The sequence below is a fragment of the Ovis canadensis genome, chromosome 24 (assembly GCF_042477335.2).
Source record: "Ovis canadensis isolate MfBH-ARS-UI-01 breed Bighorn chromosome 24, ARS-UI_OviCan_v2, whole genome shotgun sequence".
Classification (NCBI taxonomy): Eukaryota; Metazoa; Chordata; class Mammalia; order Artiodactyla; family Bovidae; genus Ovis; species Ovis canadensis.
This window is the reverse complement of record NC_091268.1, coordinates 21,689,391-21,709,000: the sequence shown is the minus strand read 5'-3', so window position 1 is coordinate 21,709,000 and position 19,610 is coordinate 21,689,391. Positions and strand designations below refer to the sequence as shown.

General features: G+C 45.0%; 1 protein-coding gene across 21 annotated transcripts in view; it reads right to left on the bottom strand.

Moving 5' to 3' along the window:
• LOC138428933 (RNA binding protein fox-1 homolog 1) overlaps nucleotides 1-19,610 on the bottom strand; it is a 436,622-nt gene that overhangs the window by 184,192 nt on the left and 232,820 nt on the right. For all 21 annotated transcript variants that reach the window (XR_011252625.1, XM_069569887.1, XM_069569885.1 and 18 more), the window contains exon 2: nucleotides 19,356-19,598. Coding sequence is in view for 20 of the 21 variants with exons in the window: in XM_069569887.1 (XP_069425988.1) it covers nucleotides 19,356-19,598 (243 nt within the window). In the remaining variant the exon portion in view is untranslated. The remainder of the gene's footprint in view (nucleotides 1-19,355; nucleotides 19,599-19,610) is intronic.

Sequence of the window (19,610 nt, the reverse complement as noted above, 5' to 3'; positions counted from 1 at the left end):
GAGTTCTATTTGCAATTTTTTAAGGAATCTCCATACTGTTCTCCATAGTGGCTGTACTAGTTTGCATTCCCACCAACAGTGTAGGAGGGTTCCCTTTTCTCCACACCCTCTCCAGCATTTATTGCTTGCAGATTTTTGGATCGCAGCCATTCTGACTGGTGTGAAGTGGTACCTCATTGTGGTTTTGATTTGCATTTCTCTAATAATGAGTGATGTTGAGCATATAGACATTTCTCCAAAGAAGACATACGGATGGCTAACAAACACATGAAAATCACCCATTTTTAAATGTAGGCAGTAAATTCCTTTGGGAGGCTTGAGGTGTGGAGTCAAGTTCAGCAGGCCAACAATACATAAGCTATGTCCTAGTTCAGGTATGAACAAACATTTTCTTCAGAAGGGCAAAGGGTAAGAATTTTGAGTTTTGCAGGCCCTGTGTCTCTTTGCACTTCCTCTGTTCTGCTGTGGTAACGCAAAGGTAGCCATGGGCAATACATGAAAGGACTGGTATGACTGTGTGCCAATAAAACTTTATTGACAAAAAGGGGCAGTGGGCCAGAACTGACTCATTGGGTCAGTTTGCCAAGCCTTGGCTTAGCTAATTAATGCTGATACTAAAGGCCTGGGAGAGGTGAAGGCTGGAAAGAAGAGGGAAAGGCTGGACTGGGGGCTGCTGGACCAGGCAGAAGGACATCCAAGGCTCTAGGGTCTATGCCATGTTCCCTACTTCTCTTTGCAACCTTTGATCAGGTCCCCTCCATTCTTCAATGCCACAGGCTTCCAAGATTCAAACGGAGAAGGCAATGGCAACCCACTCCAGTACTCTTGCCTGGAAAATCCCATGGAGGGAGGAGCCTGGTAAACTGCAGTCCACGGGGTTGCTAAGAGTCAGACACGACTGAGCGACTTCACTTTCACTTTCTAAGATTCAAAACAAAAGATTTTCAAATCTCAGGACTAAGCTGCCTTGCCTCTCTCCTGTCTCTGAACTTCCACCTCCAGGAGTCAAGGAGACTCTGAGGCTCGTCCCCCCAGTCTGCCCCACCCCCAGGATCTCTTTCCCTTTTGTGAACTCACCAGATGAGTGTCACCCGGAGACACTGCCTGGAACCCTAGGCAACTCCTCGCATAATTGCTAACCTGACTCCCACTTGCAAGCCAATTAGAGGGAAAAGGGGGGACAAGACCCACCTCCTGTCATTCGGGTACTGCTGCTACCACCGCTTTTCTCAGTATGAAAAAAAAAAAAGGTAGTTAATTTCTTCCCCTAAAAAAAGGCCAGGGAACAATCTCTTTAAATTACAGTGTGATAACGTGAAGCAGAGATGCAGAAGTCAAATACAATTTGGGTTATAATTAGCGATTTCCTTGTAGCAAGTTTCTCTGGGAGATCCAGGCTTCCTCTAGTCAGCTTGCCAAGGGGTCTGAAGGTCCCTTTCACTCCATGGGGGTCACTGGATGCTATAGGGGGAGGTGGTGATTGGGAGATGCAAGTGTGTGTGTGTGTGTGTGTGTGTGTGTGTGTATAAATTGAGGCAGTTTAGAGCTAAAGTAAGAATTACCAGGAAGATTGTTAAGATACTTGTTTGCTACATTATTATCCTGTTTAAAATAGCAGGGACTGTCATTTTGGTAAAATAAATGATTTCTGATGGGGAAGTCACACATTTTGGGTTTAGGAATCTACCAGGCTTCTGCTGGCATTTATTCCCTTCCCTTTATTAGTTGTACGGCCTGGGGGCAAGTTACGGAACATCTGGGCTGTTTCCTTACCTGTCATTCTGGCATCGTCACAACCCTCCCATGATGGGTTATGGAATGTGAGTAAAATTTGCAGCGTAGCACGTGGCTCAGGAGTGAGTTAGGAAGCAAACCCTGAGTTGAACTGACTTCCTCTGAATCTCAGCTCTGCCCTTAGTGGCTTTGTGGTGTGACCTGAACCCACTCCTTGATTTCCCCATGCTCTGGTTTTCTCACCTCGATAACAAGGGGTTAATTATGGTACCCGCCTCCTCTGGATGCTGCAAGCTTCCATCAGATCATGTCCAAAGCACTGGGAGCATCGCTGCACTGGGCATTTAACATGCACTCCCTACCTGCTAGATATTGTTATTTAGACATTACTCACACAGGATAATTGACTCTTTTTTTTAAAAAAATATTTTTCTTTCAGTTTCCCAAATTTCTATTTGTTTCTCCCCATCTACCAATCCAGATGCCCCCTGGAGGAGGGCATGGCACCCCACTCTAGTGTTCTTGCCAGGAAAATTCTGTGGACAGAGAGGCCTGGTGGGTTACAGTCCATCGTGGGGTTGTAGAATCAGATACAAATGATGCAAGGAAGCATGCATATACAATCAGGACCCACATTAATATTTCCCCCTTTTCAGAGAGAGGGCAGCTCAAACTTGTTGAACTGTATTATTTGCAACTAATTCCATGATTTTTCTGAAAAGCCTTTTTGCTTCCAAAACAAGTCTGCACAGATATGAGTCAGTTCTAATGAGGTAGATGAACCCAGAGCCTATTTTACAGAGTGAAGTAAGTCAGAAAGAGAAAAACAAATACATAGAAACATAGAGAAAGAGATATATATATCTGTGGAATCTAGAAAACAAAAATGGTACTGATGAACCTATCTGCAGGGCAGGAATAGAGATGCAGGCTTAGAGATAAGACTTATGGACCTAGCAGGGGAAGGAGAGGGTGAGATGAACGGAGACCGTAACAGTGACATATATAGTTTTATGCGTGAAACAGATAGCTGGTGGGAAGCTGCTGTACAACACAGAGAGCTCAGCTCGGTACCCTGTGACAACCTGGACGGGTGGGATGGGTGGGGGGGGGGGGTGGCAGGGAAGTCTGAGAGGGAGGGGACATTTGTGTGCTCATGGCTGATTCACATTGTTGTGTGGAAGAAACCAACAATGAATCAGCCATAAGCATACATATGTCCCTTCTCTCTTGGACCTCCCTGCCACTCCCCACCCCACCCCTCTAGGGTATAGCACAATATATTATATATATATATATATACATATACATATATATATATATATATATACACTATCTTAGGATCTGCCTGAATCACACAGTGAATATTTCAGCAAAAACTAGAATACGGACTTTAAAAAAAGGTATTTCTCATTGGAGGATAATTGCTTTTTAAAAAAAAAGTCTGCAACACTTAAGCCTTCAAATGACTTTGGTCCTGATGTCCTGGCTTATTTTGGACTGTACAGTCTGCAAATTTTGTTTTATTGGGGAACAAACTTGCCTATGTAGTTTTGTTCCAAGGACACAGAGAGCACATAAAAGTCAGGGCCTCTAGACAGGATACATTCTGACATTCCCGATGTCAGAGGGCTGAGTTAGAGTCTGTGTTATAGTGGCCTTCTCTCCTAAGTCCAAGAGTTGGAGAACCCATGAGCATTGCTGTGGGGACTGCACTCTGCTTGGCTCATGGGCCAGACTGACTTGTCTCGCAAGGGTCTGGTGACTCTGCTGAGGTGGGCAGAACCCACCGTTTGATCTTCTGCCCTTTGGGGAGCTGGGACGATGACCTGGACTGAGCTCTACATTGAAGGCTATCACTTGACAATCTGACAGCCTCCATGCCCTTCAGGGGTGCAAAGATAAAATCCAGGACTCCCTGGTTAGAACGTTCTGGCCCAGGAGCCAGCTGGAACACAAAACACTACTGAATGAGCACAGCCCAACTCGCACAACTATTGTGGTCAGCAGGAGAGAGAACAGAGAAAATCGCCTCCTTTCAGAACTCCAGAAGGCTTTACAGAAGCAGGGTCCACTGCTGGCTGAAACCTCCGACTAGGAACCAAAATGGAACATCAAAGAGAAACGGCGCCTTAAATCATATAGCCTGACTTGCTCTGACAGGCAGGGTTAGTGGGCTTTGTCTATTTTTATGCAGAGATAACTCTAAGTAAGTGGACTTTGAAAGCTACTATAGAATCCAGGAGACAGAGAGGAAAAAAAGCATGGTCATAGCACAGGGAGGGCCATGGTACAGTGGAAATTTTCTTGTCCCTGTTCTAGTTTTTGCTGAGATAGTCACTGTGTGACTCAGGCAGGTCCCATTCCCTCTCTGAGCCTTGGCATCATTTGTAAACAAAGCCGGTAGACCAGATGGTCACTTCAAGCTCTCATAGTCTACGAACCTCTGTATTGTCATGCAGAAGTAGCCAAGCTGCCTTTCTCATAAACCTGAAATAGAGTCTCACTTAAAGGGTTAAGCTTCCTCATTTCAACTCTTATTAAAAAAGAATAAATGAAGGTTCAAAAACTAGTCAGGGGTTATAAACTTAGTATCTTCAGAAGCTGGGCAGATAACAAAAAGGAACAAAATAGAAGTGAATGGGAGAGCACTTTAAAAATCCAAAATGCTGCTTGCTCTTGAAAAAAAAAAAATCAAGATATTGCAATGCCGGGCTAGCAATTCAACGTGGCAGAGATTGAATGGAATGATAGGAAAGGGAGGAAGGGCCACGAGCCCTCCAGACTGCCAACAGGGTTTTATCAGGGGGTCACAGAGCATCATGCGTGCATGCGTCCTAAGTCACCACAGTCATGTCCGACTCTTGTGACCCTATGGACTGTAGCCTGCCAGGCTCCTCTATCCATGGGTTTCTCCAGGCAAGAATACTGGAGTGGGTTGCCATACCCTGCTCCAGGGGGTCTGCCTGACCTAGGGATCGAACCCGAGTCCCCCGTGGCTCCTGCACTCCAGGCGAATATTTTACCACTAAGCCACCAGGGGAGCCCCACACAGCATAACGCCTAAGCTTTTATCATTCTTATCTTAATGGAGAAAGTTATTTCTTTTACCGATGTCTCCAACATAAACCAAACCCGTTCATATAGGTACATTACTTGCCTGAGCCTGAAAGTATCTGGGTTTCAGCCTTTAACTTATGTGATCACCTAACACCCATACAATGAGGAGATTGCAACAGGTGGTTCCTTCGAACTCTAAAACTCCAAGAGTCTGGCTGGAAGCCCCCAGAAACCCTCAATTAACAGCACAGCCAACTTCTTTCTCCTGCCTAAAATCCAACAGAGCACAGATTTCGTAGGAATTCACCATCAACTTGAAAAATATATGGCCACGAATTAAAAGCATGAGCTGATGGCTGGCTAATAAGTGATTCAAATGTTGCCCACAAAACAGATTAATCTCTGAATAAAAACAAACAAGAGGAATGAAACCACCGTAGGAGGCCACGGGGTATGCAAAGGTTCCTCCAACACCTAAAAGTCGTTTGTGCAGCTCATAGACAGTCCACTTCATCTTTGAATTATCCAATCATTATCCCAACCCTTTACAATGACACTGCACAAACACTTGCTCAAAGACTAACATCTTCATCACGGATACAGACTGCTTAGTCATACTGAGAGGGTAAAATTGATGACAGTGAATATAGGTATGAACAAGCACAGAACACCAAATGAAGACAAAGTCACAAAGAAACATTTCTGGTGACTTAACACTCCCAGTGGAAATTCAACAATAAAGTCTCCCTAAGGAAACAGAATAGGTCTGTTCTTCCCTCGTTCAGCAAAAGCAAGATGGCTTCAGCCATGTGGGCCAAACATTAAGTCATGTATCCCTTTAATAAACCCTAACCTTGCTCTCTATGACCCAGACTTAGGTCAATGACTTACTTGTACCCATCAGCTGAACTCAGGCATGAGTGATTGAAAACAATTTGTATGGAAATCATTACATACAAGAATCCCTTTTAAAATAAATGTGGGAAATTGAGTCTTTGTTTCCCCTTAACCCAGGAAATTTCACAATTCTTAGGATGGATTTATTGTCCTGAAAAAAAAAATTAGAAGGAAGAATTCAGGACAAAGGAGAATGCTCTGATTTCCCATGGAGAATGACATAATTATTTCCTGATTACAATAGCTCATCTGGTAGAATATTTACTATGTGCCCATCTCTGTGCTAAGCCCTTCATCAGCATTATCTCAGCAAGATGTCACAGCCTCGTGTACTCAAAGGGAGAAAGTGAGGCTCGGAGAGTTTCCATCCCATGCCAGCGGTCCCACCCTGGGTCAGAACTGGGATGGGAACTCCATGCTCTTTACCTTGATGCTTCACTACCTGTCCTGATAATGTGTTGATAATGTGTGTATGGGTGTCTGTGGCTATGGGATTCCCTGGCGGCTTAGATGATAAAGAATCTGCCTGCGATGCAGGAGACTAGAGTTCTATCCCTGGGTCAGGAAGATCCCCTGGAGAAGGGAACGGCAACTCACTCCAGTCTCCTTGCCTGGAGAATTTCCATGGACAGAGGAGATTGGTGGGCTATAGTCCATGGGATCGCAAAGAGTTGGACATGACTGAGCAACTGTTGTGTCCAACTCTTTGCAACACCATGGACTGTAGCCCTCCAGGCTTCTCGGTCCATGGGATTCTCCAGGCAAGAATACTGGAGCTGGTTGCCATTTCCTACCCCAGGGTATCTTCCAGACCCAGGGATGGAACCCACATCTCTTGCGTCTCCTTCATTGGGAGGTGGATTCCTTACCACTGTGCCACCTGGGAAGCCCCTTCTCCTGAAAATACCTAAGGGTATTTATTTATCCCGGACCATTTTTCCTGACTTGTCATGAGAACCTTCAATTCTTTCAGACTTCCAGGCAGCAGCCCCGGAAGCCTGTCCTTCCTAGACATTAGACTTGGGTCTCTGATGCTCATGGCTTTAGAATTATCCTAACTTGGGCTCCAAAACTGAGTGCCAAAGAGTTGATGCTTTTGAACTGTGGTGTTGGAGAAGACTCTTGAGAGTCCCTTGGATAGCAAGGAGATCCAACCAGTCGATCCTAAAGGAAGTCAGTCCTGAATATGCACTGGAAGCACTGATGATGAAGCTGAAACTCCAATACTTTGGCCACCTGATGTGAAGAACTGACTCATTAGAAAAGACCCTGATGCTGGGAGGGATTGAAGGCAGGAGGAGAAGGGGACAACAGAGGATGAGATGGCTGGATGGCATCACCAACTCGATGGACATGAGTTTGAGCAAGCTCGTGAAGCTGGTGATGGACAAGGAGGCCTGGTGGTGCTGCAGTCCATGGGGTTGAAGAAAGAGCTGGACATGACTGAGTGACTGAACTGAACTGAGCTTGGTTGGACTCAATGATACACACTGGACCTCCAGGACTGGGTGATCTTCGGTCAACTGGCGCTCTGGAATGGTAAAATGGCCCTGGAATTGGGTAACACAGGCTTTTAATTCATCCTGAAAGCCACGGACCATTTATTCTAAAGCATAGACAGCAAGCAAACGCATAATACTCAGCCTCATGAGGGAACTAGAGGCAGTACCTGTGTCCTTAAAGCAAATGTGAACCTTAGGAAAGCAGAACTGGTATTGACAAAACAGCTCAGCTACACTGTCATCTGAAAAGACAATTTTGAAGCCACTGAAACATGTTATTGGAGTTTGCTCAAGGCACTGGTCTCAAATATGAGCCGGCGCTAAGCCTGTAATATTGCACATGCCTGGATCTGCCAGGGCCCTCCCCAGGGTGGATGGAGGAATTCCTGGGCAAAGCATTCTTCTTTGTCGCAGCTGTGGATGGAGAGACGAGCCCCGGGTGTGTGCCCCAACCTGCCTGGGGGTGCCTTCTGGGCTCCAAGCCCTAAAGAGTTTTGGTCTGACACAACTGTTTTGGAGCCCCGGCTTCCATCTGTTAGCTTCAATGACCTTCAGAAAGTTACTTGCCTCGGGTTTTTAAACTGGAGGATGACAATGCCTCCTATATATTTTTATTCTTTTCTCTTTTTTTGATAATGGAGGGTCAAGATTGTACATGTACAGTGATTACAACATAGCCTGAGACTCGATGAGCAAACACTGTTATTTCTGAGACTGGATGCTCTGCCTCCTGTTTCTTAAAACATTTATTTTTATTTATTTATTTGGCTGCATCGAGTCTTAGTTGTGGCATGCAGGATCTTCTATTACACTGTGCAGGCTTAGTTGCCCCATGGCATGTGGGATCTTAGTTCCTCAACCAGGGATCAAACTCACATCCCCTGTACTACAAGGCAGATTGTTAACCACTAGACCACTAGGGAAGTCCCTGCCTTCTGTTTTGATGGAGCTCCTTACCCTATTTTTAGACTGGCATCTTTTAGTGATTTTGCCAAACTTTAAACGGAAGCAGGGAATGCCACAGTCTTCCGACAGGAAGAGGGGCTCTCTGGTATTTTTTAAAAAACTTTTTCTCTGGTGATGTTTAGAAGGGAAGAGGAAGGGTGTTTGGAGAATGGCAGAACCACCATGCAAGAAAGGAACAGTAGGACTCTAAGGGCAGAGAGGTCAAACAACCGGTCCAACAGCCTTCACCGTGGAAATGGTGAAGCCGAGGGGCTAACCCTGGCAAATGCTGATTTCAGCTTCTTAGCTGACATGCTTCTCTAAACTGGAGAGCAGGCTGAAGAAGCCAGCCTTAGGTGGAACTGTAGATTGTCCACCTTGGTCCTGGGCACTGGTCATCTTAGCTGCTGGCCAGGAGACCTCGTAGGGAAGAGCCTGGAGACTGAGGAAAGTCTGAACTTTGACACTAGACCTAGCTGGTGAGTGTCTCTACTCTGCCCTCACAACTCCTCATACTCATGGCATCTTGAACCTCGGCCTCTCAGTGTAACATGGGGAGCACTAATAGCATCTAAAGTCTTTGCTATCGCTATTTCCTCTCCAAGTCGTGTCTGTCTCTTTTGTGATCCTTTGGACTGCAGCCCGCCAGGCTCCTCTGTCCATGGGATTTTCCAGGCAAGAATACTGGAGTGGGTTGCCATTGCCTTCTCCAAGGGATCTTCCTGACCCAGGGATCAAAGACACGTCTCTTGCATTGTAGGTGGATTCTTTACTGCTGAGCCACCGGGGACGCCCTGTAAAAGGTTTGGTGAGGACAAGACGAGATGAAGGATGAAAGTGTGCCTGGTAGGGTCTGTGACCATAACAGGTCTCAATCAGTGGTAGCATGTCTTTCCTTTTCTTCTCCCTGACACCAGACAGCTCTCAAGTTACTTTCTTTTGTTAAAGAGAAGTATAGCCACAGACACACGGGGGAATGGCCGTGAACTGAACTGGATGGCACAATGTTCTGGGCAAGGGTGAGGGCGGCAGGCCTTTTTAGACTGTCTGCGGGCTGCACGTGGCTCCCTGGAGGGTCTACATTTAAACCCAGGCACCTTTAACCATTCATAGAGATACCGGAAGTGGGCAGTGCTATTTGCTCTCAGCTGCTCACTACAGCCTATTGAGAATACAGACCCTGCAAAATGAACCCCAGGAACAACCCAATTCAATCACTGGCAGACCTCTCTATGTCAGACAGCACACAAAAGGAAAAAAAAAGAAAAGAATGCGAAGCTTGATACAGAACGATCTCTAAGATATAAAAGGTGCCAAAGCAGGTGATTAATAGACTTTAATTCTGTCCTTTTGGGAATGGAACTAGTGAGAAGTTAGAAGATGTGAAGACTGAATAAGAGACAGAGAGAGAAACAGACAGTCAGGCTGCTATAAACCAAGAGTTGTATCTCCTCAAAATTCATATGCTGAAATCCTAGATCCCAAGGTGATGATATTAGGAGGTGGGGCCTTTGCAAGGTGATCAGGTCATGAGGTGGAGTCCTCATGAATGAGACTGTACATGCCTGTTCAATCACGTCAGTTCAGTTCAGCTCAGTCGCTGAGTCGTGTCCGACTCTTTGCGACCCCATGAATCGCAGCACGCCAGGCCTCCCTGTCCATCAGTTGTGTCCAATTCTTTTCAACCCCATGAACTGTAGCCCACCAGGCTTCTCTGTCCATGGAGTTCTCAGGCAAGAATACTGGAGTGGGTAGCCATTCCCTGCTCCAGGGGATCTTCCCAATCCAGGATCAAACCCACGTTTTTTATGTTTCCTGCATTGGCAGGTGGGTTCTTTACCACTAGTGTTGCCATGAATGAGATCAGTGGCTTTGTAAAGGAGATTCCCAAAGGGAAGGGGAGGGTGGGACAAAGTGGGGGATTTGGATTGACATATATACACTGCCTTGTGTAAAACAGATAGCTAGTGAGAAGCGGATACAAAGTACAGGGAGCTCAGCTCAGTGTTCTGTGGTGACCTAGATGGCGGGGTTGGGGCTGAGGTGGGAGAGAGATCAAAGAGGGAGGGACTATATGTTTGCATATGGTCGAGTCACTTTGTCATACAGCAGAAACTAACACAACATTGTAAAGCAATTATATTCCAATAAAAATAAAATAAAGGAGACTCCTAAGAGCTCCCCTGATGCTTCTGCTAAGTGAGGACTCAGTGACAAGATGGCTCTTCATGAACCAGGAGGTGAATTCTCACCAGACACCAAATCTACTGATGCCACTATCTTGGACTTCCCACCCTGCAAACGGTGAGAAATAAATACTTACTGTTTATGAGTCAGCCAATTTATAACATTTTTGTTATAGCAGCCTGAACAGACTAAGACACAGGCATATGTTTGTGTTTGCATAAAGCATTTCTGGAAGGAAATACAAAGAATTGGTGACTCTTGTGTCTAAGAAAATTTTAGTTTTCATTTTACACACTTTTCTGTTGTGTGATTTTTTTAACCACAAACATTAATTGCCAGAATAATTAATAGTAATAATAATAATTACCAGTTAACAAAAAGGAGTGCACTGAACAGTTTTCTCCAAACCTTACCTATATAATCGGCTCCCAAAGAAGAGCCAGCATATAAAGGGTTAAGGACAGGAAGTCATCACCAACCCAAGTCTTATCTTCTCAAAGGTATTCATGAAAACAGGGGACACAGTTAGCACTCCAGTTAGAAGGAGCTGAAGATCAAGTGAAAGCTGGCTTCTTAAACAGCTCCTCTCTCTGTTGACAGAGCCCAGAGCTCAGAGACCAAGCTCTAAGTCCCACGTTCTTTTTCCCCATTAGTTCCTGGAGCTGGTGGGAAACTGTTAGACAGGCTGCAGAGGTGTTAAAAATAGAAGTTAAGTTGCTATTGGAGATACATGGAGAAATTCACCACTTGCAAATCTCTAATTATAATATGTCAAGAGTAAAATACCTTGTCAGGAGCAGTCTCTAATATAATACAGCATTGGCTCTGTCAGCACAGTGATCCATGATGTGTTTGGAGGCCCGCATTAAATAGACATTCAGCAGAAAAATGTCCTGCGGGGACTCATCTCAGCCCTTGGGGAGCTGAAAGGATGACCTGGTAGTTCTTTTCTGTCTGTACTTTCCTCGACTCTGGCTGGGAACTCTGGGTGCAGTCTGCTTCCCTTTTACAGATCCTGCACTTTGTGTGAAATCATGTGCATATATTAGATGTTCTTGCAGCCTACCAGATGGATCGATCTTTTCTCTATAACAGCCCCCAGAGTGACCTCAGACTGGCAATAAGCACTTTGAGCACCTGTCAAAGGAAAGTTGGAGTTATTCTGGGTACAACTCTACCCTGTGGGCAATAACTGAGGTGTCTGATACAGGCCTATGTATTCCAGGGTTGGCAGAAACATGCCTCTGACCCACTTTGAGGTTAAGTAAAGAGAAGGTGCACTTGGTAAACGCACAAGGATGCAGAGACAGTTTGAAGAAACTTGTCATAGACTATGTCCTGCACAGTCAGGCCAGGTTACTACAGCTCAAAAGTAGGTCATGGACGAACAGAAGCATCTTCCCTTTTGGCAGAAGGGAGAAAAGCACAAGTATGTAATTGCAGCAGACAATAAGGTGGCACCTGTTAGAATGACTGCTCCTTCCTCAAAGCCAGCTAAGAGGCTACGTTCTAAGACTCCCTTCAGGATCAGACACAAATCCCTCCCGCTTCACCTCATCATGGTCCTCTTTCCTGGAAGAGCTCCTGTAAGCAGTATGTACCATCCGAACATCGCTAGAATAGACACAGTCACCAAATAACCAAGTCCCACCACAACTTCACAGTCTCCAAAGTCAGAAAGGCTGTCCATGCCCTTCAAAAACCCTAGGGATTGTCTGAGCCAGATTCCTGGCAGGTTTACCCAATTTTAGGACTCATTCTGTTGCTTCCAAATTTTTCCCTTTCTCATTCTGTCAGTTGATGATGAGCTTGAAGGTCGCACACAAGGACCTTCTCAAGTTGTCTCTTGACCTCGGGATTCATCCGTTTCCTCACACACTCACTCTTCCTTCTTGCTAGGGTATGAATGTTTGTGTCCCCCACTCACTGCCCCAGATTCACATGTTAGAATTCTCAAGTCTCACGTGATGGTATTAGAGGATGGGGCTTTGGCAAGGTGATTAGGTCATGAGGGTGCAGCCCTCACAAATAGGATTAGCGCCCTCATAAAATAGACCTCATACAGCCCCTCACCCCCTCTCATCATGTGAAAAGGCAGAGAGGCTCTGAACCAGGAATCAGACCCTCCCCTGACCATCTGGCACTCTGATCTTAGACTTCCAGCCTCCTGAACTGTGAGCAATAAATTTCTGCTGTCTATTCTTGTTACAGCAACCAGAATGGACAGTGACAGCTTTCTTTTGCCTCAAAACTGAAATGTTTTCAGGCATCCATGGCAGTCTCTATTTGTAAGCTGGTCATTTCTTTGTGGCCAAAAATGGAAAACAACCAGATGCCCATCCACAGGTAAATGAGTCAACAAATTGCGGCACATTCTACAAAGCGGTATATAAGGAGTAGGCTACTGATGCATGCCAACAACCAGAGATCGAACTGCCAATATCCGCTGGATCATCAAAAAAAAAAAACAAAAAAAACACAACAACAACAACAACAACAAAAAAATAAGAGAATACCAGAAAAACATCTACTTCTGCTTTATTGACTATCCCAAAGCTTTTGACTGTGTAGAGCACAACAAAATGTGGAAAATTCCTAAAGAGAAGGGAATACCAGACCACCTTACCTGTGAAATCTGTATGCAGGTCAAGAAGCAACAGTTAGAACTGGACATGGAACAACAGACTGGTTCCAAATAGGAAAAGGAGTATGTCAAGGCTGTATACTGTCACCCTGCTTATTTAACTTATATGCAGAGTACATCATGAAAAATGCTGGCCTGGAGGAAGCACAAGCTGGAATCTACACTGCTGGGAGAAATATCAATAACCTCAGATATGCAGATGATACCACCCTTATGGCAGAAACTGAAGAAGAACTAAAGAACCTCTTGATGAAAGTGAAAGAGGAGAGTGAAAAAGTTGGCTTAAAACTCAACTTTCAAAAAACTAAGATCATGGCATCTAGTCCCATCACTTCGTGGCAAATAGATGGGGAAACAATGGAAACAGTGACAGATTTTATTTTGGGGGGCTCCAAAATCACTGCAGATGGTGACTACAGCCATGAAATTAAAAGATGCCTGCTCCGTGGAAGGAAAGTTGTGACCAACCTAGATAGCATATTCAAAAGCAGAGACATTGCTTTGTCAACAATAGTCTGTCTAGTCAAGGCTATGGTTTTTCCAGTAATCATGTATGGATGTGAGGGTTGGACTATAAAAAAAGCTGAGTGCTGAAGACTTGATGCTTTTGAATTGTGGTGTTGGAGAAGACTCTTGAGAGTCCTTTGGACTGCAAGGAGATCAAACCAGTCAATGCTAAAGGAAATCAGTCCTGAATATTCATTGGAAGGACTGATGCTGAAGCTGAAACTCCAACACTTTGGCCACCTGATGTGAAGAGGCGACTCACTGGAAAAGACCTGATGCTCGGAAAGACTGAGGGCAGGAGGAGAAGGGGACGACAGAGGATGATATGGCTAGATGGCATCACTGACCTGATAGACATGAGTTTGACCAAGCTCCAGGAGTTGGTGATGGACAGTGAAGCTTGGCGTGCCTGCAGTCCATGGGGTCACTAAGAGCTGGACACGACTGAGTGAGTGAACTGACGGAATGGACTGATGCATGCGACAAGGTGGACAAAGCTGTGAGCAATGATGCTGAGTGAGAGTGGAGCCAGAGGAGGAGGGGAAAAACATGCAATGCTTGCTGTCACTTATAGAAAATTCTAGAAATTGAAAACTAAACTACAGGAGCAGATCAGTTGATTCCTGGGAATGGGGAGAGAGAATAGAGAGGGAAGATTACAGAGGGGTTATGAGCCAACTCTGAGGTGCATGTATCTTTTCAAGTTATAGTTTCCTTTTTCTAGATAAATACCCAGGATGCAATCACTGGATCATATGCATTTTAGTTTTTTAAGGAACTTCTTTACTGTTACATATAAATATACACTGGAATATTACTCAACCATAAAAAAGAATGAAATAATGCCATTTGCGGCAACATGGATGGACCTAGAGATGATCATACAAGGTGAAGTAAGTCACAAAGAGAAGGACAAACATTGTATGATCTGAATTATACATGGAATTTAAAATATGGAGCAAATGAACTTATTTACAGAATAGAAACAGATTCACAGATACACAAAACAAGGGAAAAGGCAGGGGAGGGATAAATTGGGAATCTAGGATTAAGAGATACAAATTACTATATATAAAATGAAAAAGAATATATATATATATATAGACACATATGTATGTACATATATATGTATATATAACTGAATATATGTACAGCTGTATATATGTACTTCTGAAACTAACACAACATTGTAAATCACTACAATTTAATATAAATAAACAAATGAACAAATAAATAAACAAAAATAAAGTGATTACTAGGTGGAAAAAAAAGAAAACTTTGAAGATGATGGATATATCTATTATCATGAGAGTAGAAATGGTTCCATACATATGTACTTATTGACACTAAATAATTACAAAATTATTAAGCATGGCGAAGGCAATGGCACCCCACTCCAGTACTCTTGCCTGGAAAATCCCATGGATGGAGGAGCCTGGTGGGCTGCAGTCCATGGGGTCACTAAGAGTCAGACATGACTGGGCGACTTCACTTTCACTTTTCATTTTCATGCACTGGAGAAGGAAATGGTAACCCACTCCAGTTTTCTTGCCTGGAGAACCCCAGGGACGGAGGAGCCCGGTGGGCTGCCATGGGGTTGCACAGAGTCGGACACGACTGAAGTGACTTAGCGTAGCAGCAGCTTATTGTATGTCATTTATATGTCAATGGAACTGTAAACAATAAAGTACATCTTTTCCTTTCCCAGACCACCTACTGAATCTGTGTGCTCAAGGTCAGATTCCTTCCCATTTCCTCTAAAATACTTTGCTGCTTTCTCCCTCGAGTCATTCCCTATCTCTGATTCCCTGTCCTTCCTCCATCTCTCTTCTCTGTGGTATAAAATATTGAATCAAAATCCACTTTCCTACAAACCGGTTCCTCAGCCCTCTGTGCTCTTCTTTTGCTATCTTTTCTTTCTCCTCTTTACTCCAAAGGTTTATGAGGGTACTGCACATACCCACTCTGGTATTTCCCATTTATTCTTCAACTCCTAGCTCCCTGGAATCGCTCCCAGTACTTTACTTTCTCCTGGGTCTTCAATGTTGTCCAATCTGCCAGCTTCAATCATGTCCTCAGTTTATACCTGCCAGGCTGCCATGACAACAATCTTTGGTTCAGCCCTCCATCCAGGTACCCTCTTTAGGTCATTCAATAGAGCCTTTTCTTCCAAACCTCACCACCTATGAGCTCTCTAGTGATCAGTCCTTGACTTCCTCTCCATTCCCTACACTTGACAAAGGTGTCAATTCAAGCTCTTTATGCAAACGGCTCACCATATTGCCTTTAGCACTGACCATTTCTGTTCATTCGACAACCTTTAATGAGAAGTCGCAGGAACTTCTCTGGTAGTCCAGTGGTTAAGACTCCAAGCTCGAAATGCAGGGAGCCCAGGTGCCATCCCTGGGTGGGGAACTAGATGCCTAAACTAAGGATCCAGCATGCCACAACAGGACTGAAGACCCATGTGCCACAGCCAAGACCTGGCACAGCCAAATAAATACATAATAAAAATAAACACTGAAAAAAGTTGTTCACATTGACCCTGGTGGAACCATCTTTGATCTATGTATTTGGCTGTCTGTGTAAAGCTCCCTGATAGAGGGAGCCTGTTTGCTCCCCATGTCACCTCGCTGTAGTGCCGGGGGCACTGTGAACACACAACATGCAATTTAAAAGTCGCCAGGTTGATCTCTTAAGAGTTCTTCGTGTGAGAAAAGGATACTGAGTTTCTCATCTCCCCTGCTGGCTTAATATTTCCTTTAAGGTAAGCATCCCTGGTGGCTCAAATGGTAAAGAATTCACCTGCAATGTGGGAGAAATGGGTTCGATCCCTGGGTCTGGAAGATGCCCCAGAGAAGGGCATGGCAACCCACTCCAGTATTCTTGCCTGGAGAATCCTCATGGACAGGGGAGCCTGGCAGGGCTACAGTCCATAGAGTTGCAAATAGCTGGACATGACTGAGCGACTCAGCACAGCATAGGCATAATTAATTCTTTCCTTCAAAATGTCATTTTTTTAACTTTTCTGCCTTAAATGCTTTTCAGTGGTTTCCCATAGCTTTCAGCTGGGAAGCCCACCCCCTTATAGAATACACCATAGGATCCCTGTGGCTGCTTCTTGTTCTCCTTTGCCACTGTGCTCCTTTGCATCCCGACACCCTCTTCACAAGCCCTTAGACATACTGCCTCATTTTTTTTTTTCAGCTCTTTCCAACCTTGAGACCTATGACCTTGGCATTCCTTTTACCTGGAAGCTTTTTCTTTTCCCCTTAAATATCATGTCCTTGAAGAAAAGCCCCCCGGCTACTCATTTGCAGGTGGTACCTCTGCTTTTTTTAATCCTCCATAGCACCCGTCTTTTCCTTAAGAGCATGTCTCACCATGTGTATTTATAGAGGTATCTGATTTCTACATTTTTACTGTCTCCCACATTTAGTTCTAAGAAGGAATGAGCTGGACTTCCATGGTGGTCCAGTGGTTAAGAATCCGCCTGCCAATCCAAGGGTCATGGGTTCAATCCCTGGTCTGGGAGGAGTCCACGTGCCATGGGGCAACAAAGCCGACGTGCCACAACTACTGGGCCCGCGCAAGAGAAGCCATCGCGATGAGAAGCCTGTGCGCCGCAGCTGGAAAGGAGCCCCACTCTCCGCACCTGGAGAAAGCCCGTGCACACAGCAATGAAGACCCAGTGCAGCCAAAAAACAATTTTTTTCAAAAAAGATGGAAAAGACCATTTCCGTCTGGCTCACTCACAGCATGAAGTATGAGTCCTGGCCTAAGCAGATGTTTAATAAATCTTTGTGAGTGAAGGAATGAATCTTCCACAGCAGTGTGTGTATGGTTGGTCCATGTGGAAGCTTAATAAATAATGCCTGATGGGAACATTTTTAGGCCTAAAATAACAAGCCCTACCATTGGTTATCACACCAAAAAAAAACAACACACAAATGAACAACAGCCCCATCACTACCACTGGTAGTCAACCCAACGACAAGAAACACCTACTACATTTGCAAGCCCATTTAATAAATCCATCTCTACGTTACAGCAAACAATGACAAACAAGACAGGGGCAGCACTCTTGACAATAGCCAAGAGGTAGAAACAACCCAAATGCCCATCAATGGATGGATGGATAAACAAAATATGACCTATCCATACAGTGGAATAGGATTCAGTCGTAGAAAAAGAATGAAGTACTGGTCCATCCTACAACGTGGATGAACCTTGAAAGCATTCTAAATGAAAGGAGGCAGACACAAAAGTCATATACTGTATGACTGAGTCTTCTGAAAAAGCCAGAAGAGGCAAATGTATACAGAAAGAAAGCAGACTCGTGACTCCCAGGGGCTGCGGGGAGGGAGGAATGGAAGACGTCTGCCTGATGGATACTGGGTTTCCTGTTGGGGTGATGGGGACGTCTGGGACTCTGTAGTAGTGATGGATGTGCTACCCTGTGAATGTACTTAATGCCACTGGACTGTACGTGATAAAATGGTTAAAATTTTTATATGTATTTTGGCACAATAAAAAAGGGAAAGCAATAGAAAACTTTTCAATTTACATTATTTTGAAAAATCTCCAAACTGAACTTCCAAATGAATGAGGTACCAGGTAGTAAAGTTAGATGACTGCCTTGGTTACAAGAAGGGGATGACAGAGGATGAGATGGTTGGACGGCATCACCAACTTGATGGACATGAGTTTGAGCAAGCTCCAGGAGTGGGTGATGGACCGGGAAGCCTGAGGTGCTACAGTCCATGGGGTTGCAAAGAGCTGGACATGAGTGAGCGATTGAATTGAACTGAACTTGGTTATAAGAAAACAGATAACTGTTTCAAACCAATACACTTCTTCACAAATACTAGTTTTTCAGAGGTCAGGAGAAAGAGGCCTAAGTGCATTGCACCTATAAAGTGTTCTGGACAGAAGCTGCATGTGTCCAGGCTTCTCAAGAATTCCACAGAACAAGGTTTCCTAAATGCTTACATAAACCTCTCCTGAGATTCATATTGCATGGTTACTTCCGGGGGTATGTAAATAAACATGGTGTACTTTTAATCATCATTTTTGTTTAGAGCGACTAGCTTTTATGAATAGCCAGCAATGTTAGTTTCCATTGGCAGTGGTGATAGACTGTTTCTTTTCCGTTTGTTTGCTTGTTTTTTATCCATTCCATTCATTCATAGACAAGAAAGGTGACTTTTGGGTGCACAGAGGTATGTTACCACTACCATCAAAATGCAAAACAGGTCTGCAAAATTCTCTTGCTGCCTTTCGGCAGCCCAGGTCACCCATACCTCGGGGGCTCTGCAGTAAAGAAGACGCTAGGGACATAAGCCACAATGCGGGTGCAACTTGAATGAATTTGGCTAGGATAAGGAGGGCTGGGGCGGGAACCCGGCAGGGGGTGGCTGTAGGACAGATGGATTGGGGGGTGTTGGAAATATTCCTAAGACAGACTGTGGCAGTGGTTGTACAGTTCTGTAAATACCATAATGATCCCTGAATTGTATACCTCGAATAGGTGGATTTTACGGTATGTAAATGGTATCTCCAAAAAGGCATTAAAAAAAAATTACATATGTATGATTCCACACAGACGACATAATTCCAGAAAAAGCAAAACTGCAGAAGCAGAAAAGAGATTAACTTTGCCCTTTAACAAAACACGCGGTTAATGGGAAAATGTATTGATTGAAACGAGCGTCTCGAGAGGATGCACGCAGGTGAGTAAGGTGAACCCGGCGGGGCTGGGATGCCAGGGATGAGCTTGGAGACCGGTTTGCAGGGTGGGGCCCCCCTAGCCGCATGGAGGCGCGCCCTGCCGCCATTCCAGGAGTCCCGCCCCGCCCCCCGGAACAGCGCACACTTACTGTGGCCGTGCCCGCGACGGTGTGCGCGCTCGTGTCCGCTGCGCTCTGCTCCGAGTGCGACTGCGCGGGAGGGTACAGGTTTAGCGTGTGCTCCGGGGCGGTGGTCTGGCCCGTGTACTCCGGTGCGGGGTGGGGGTGAGGGGCCGTGTATTCCGCGGGGATGCCGTTCTGAGGGGGGGCAAACTGGGCCGAAGCGTAAGGCTGAGCCATTGTGTCAGGGGCAGCTGCTGCTTCCTGATTACCCTGGAAAATCAG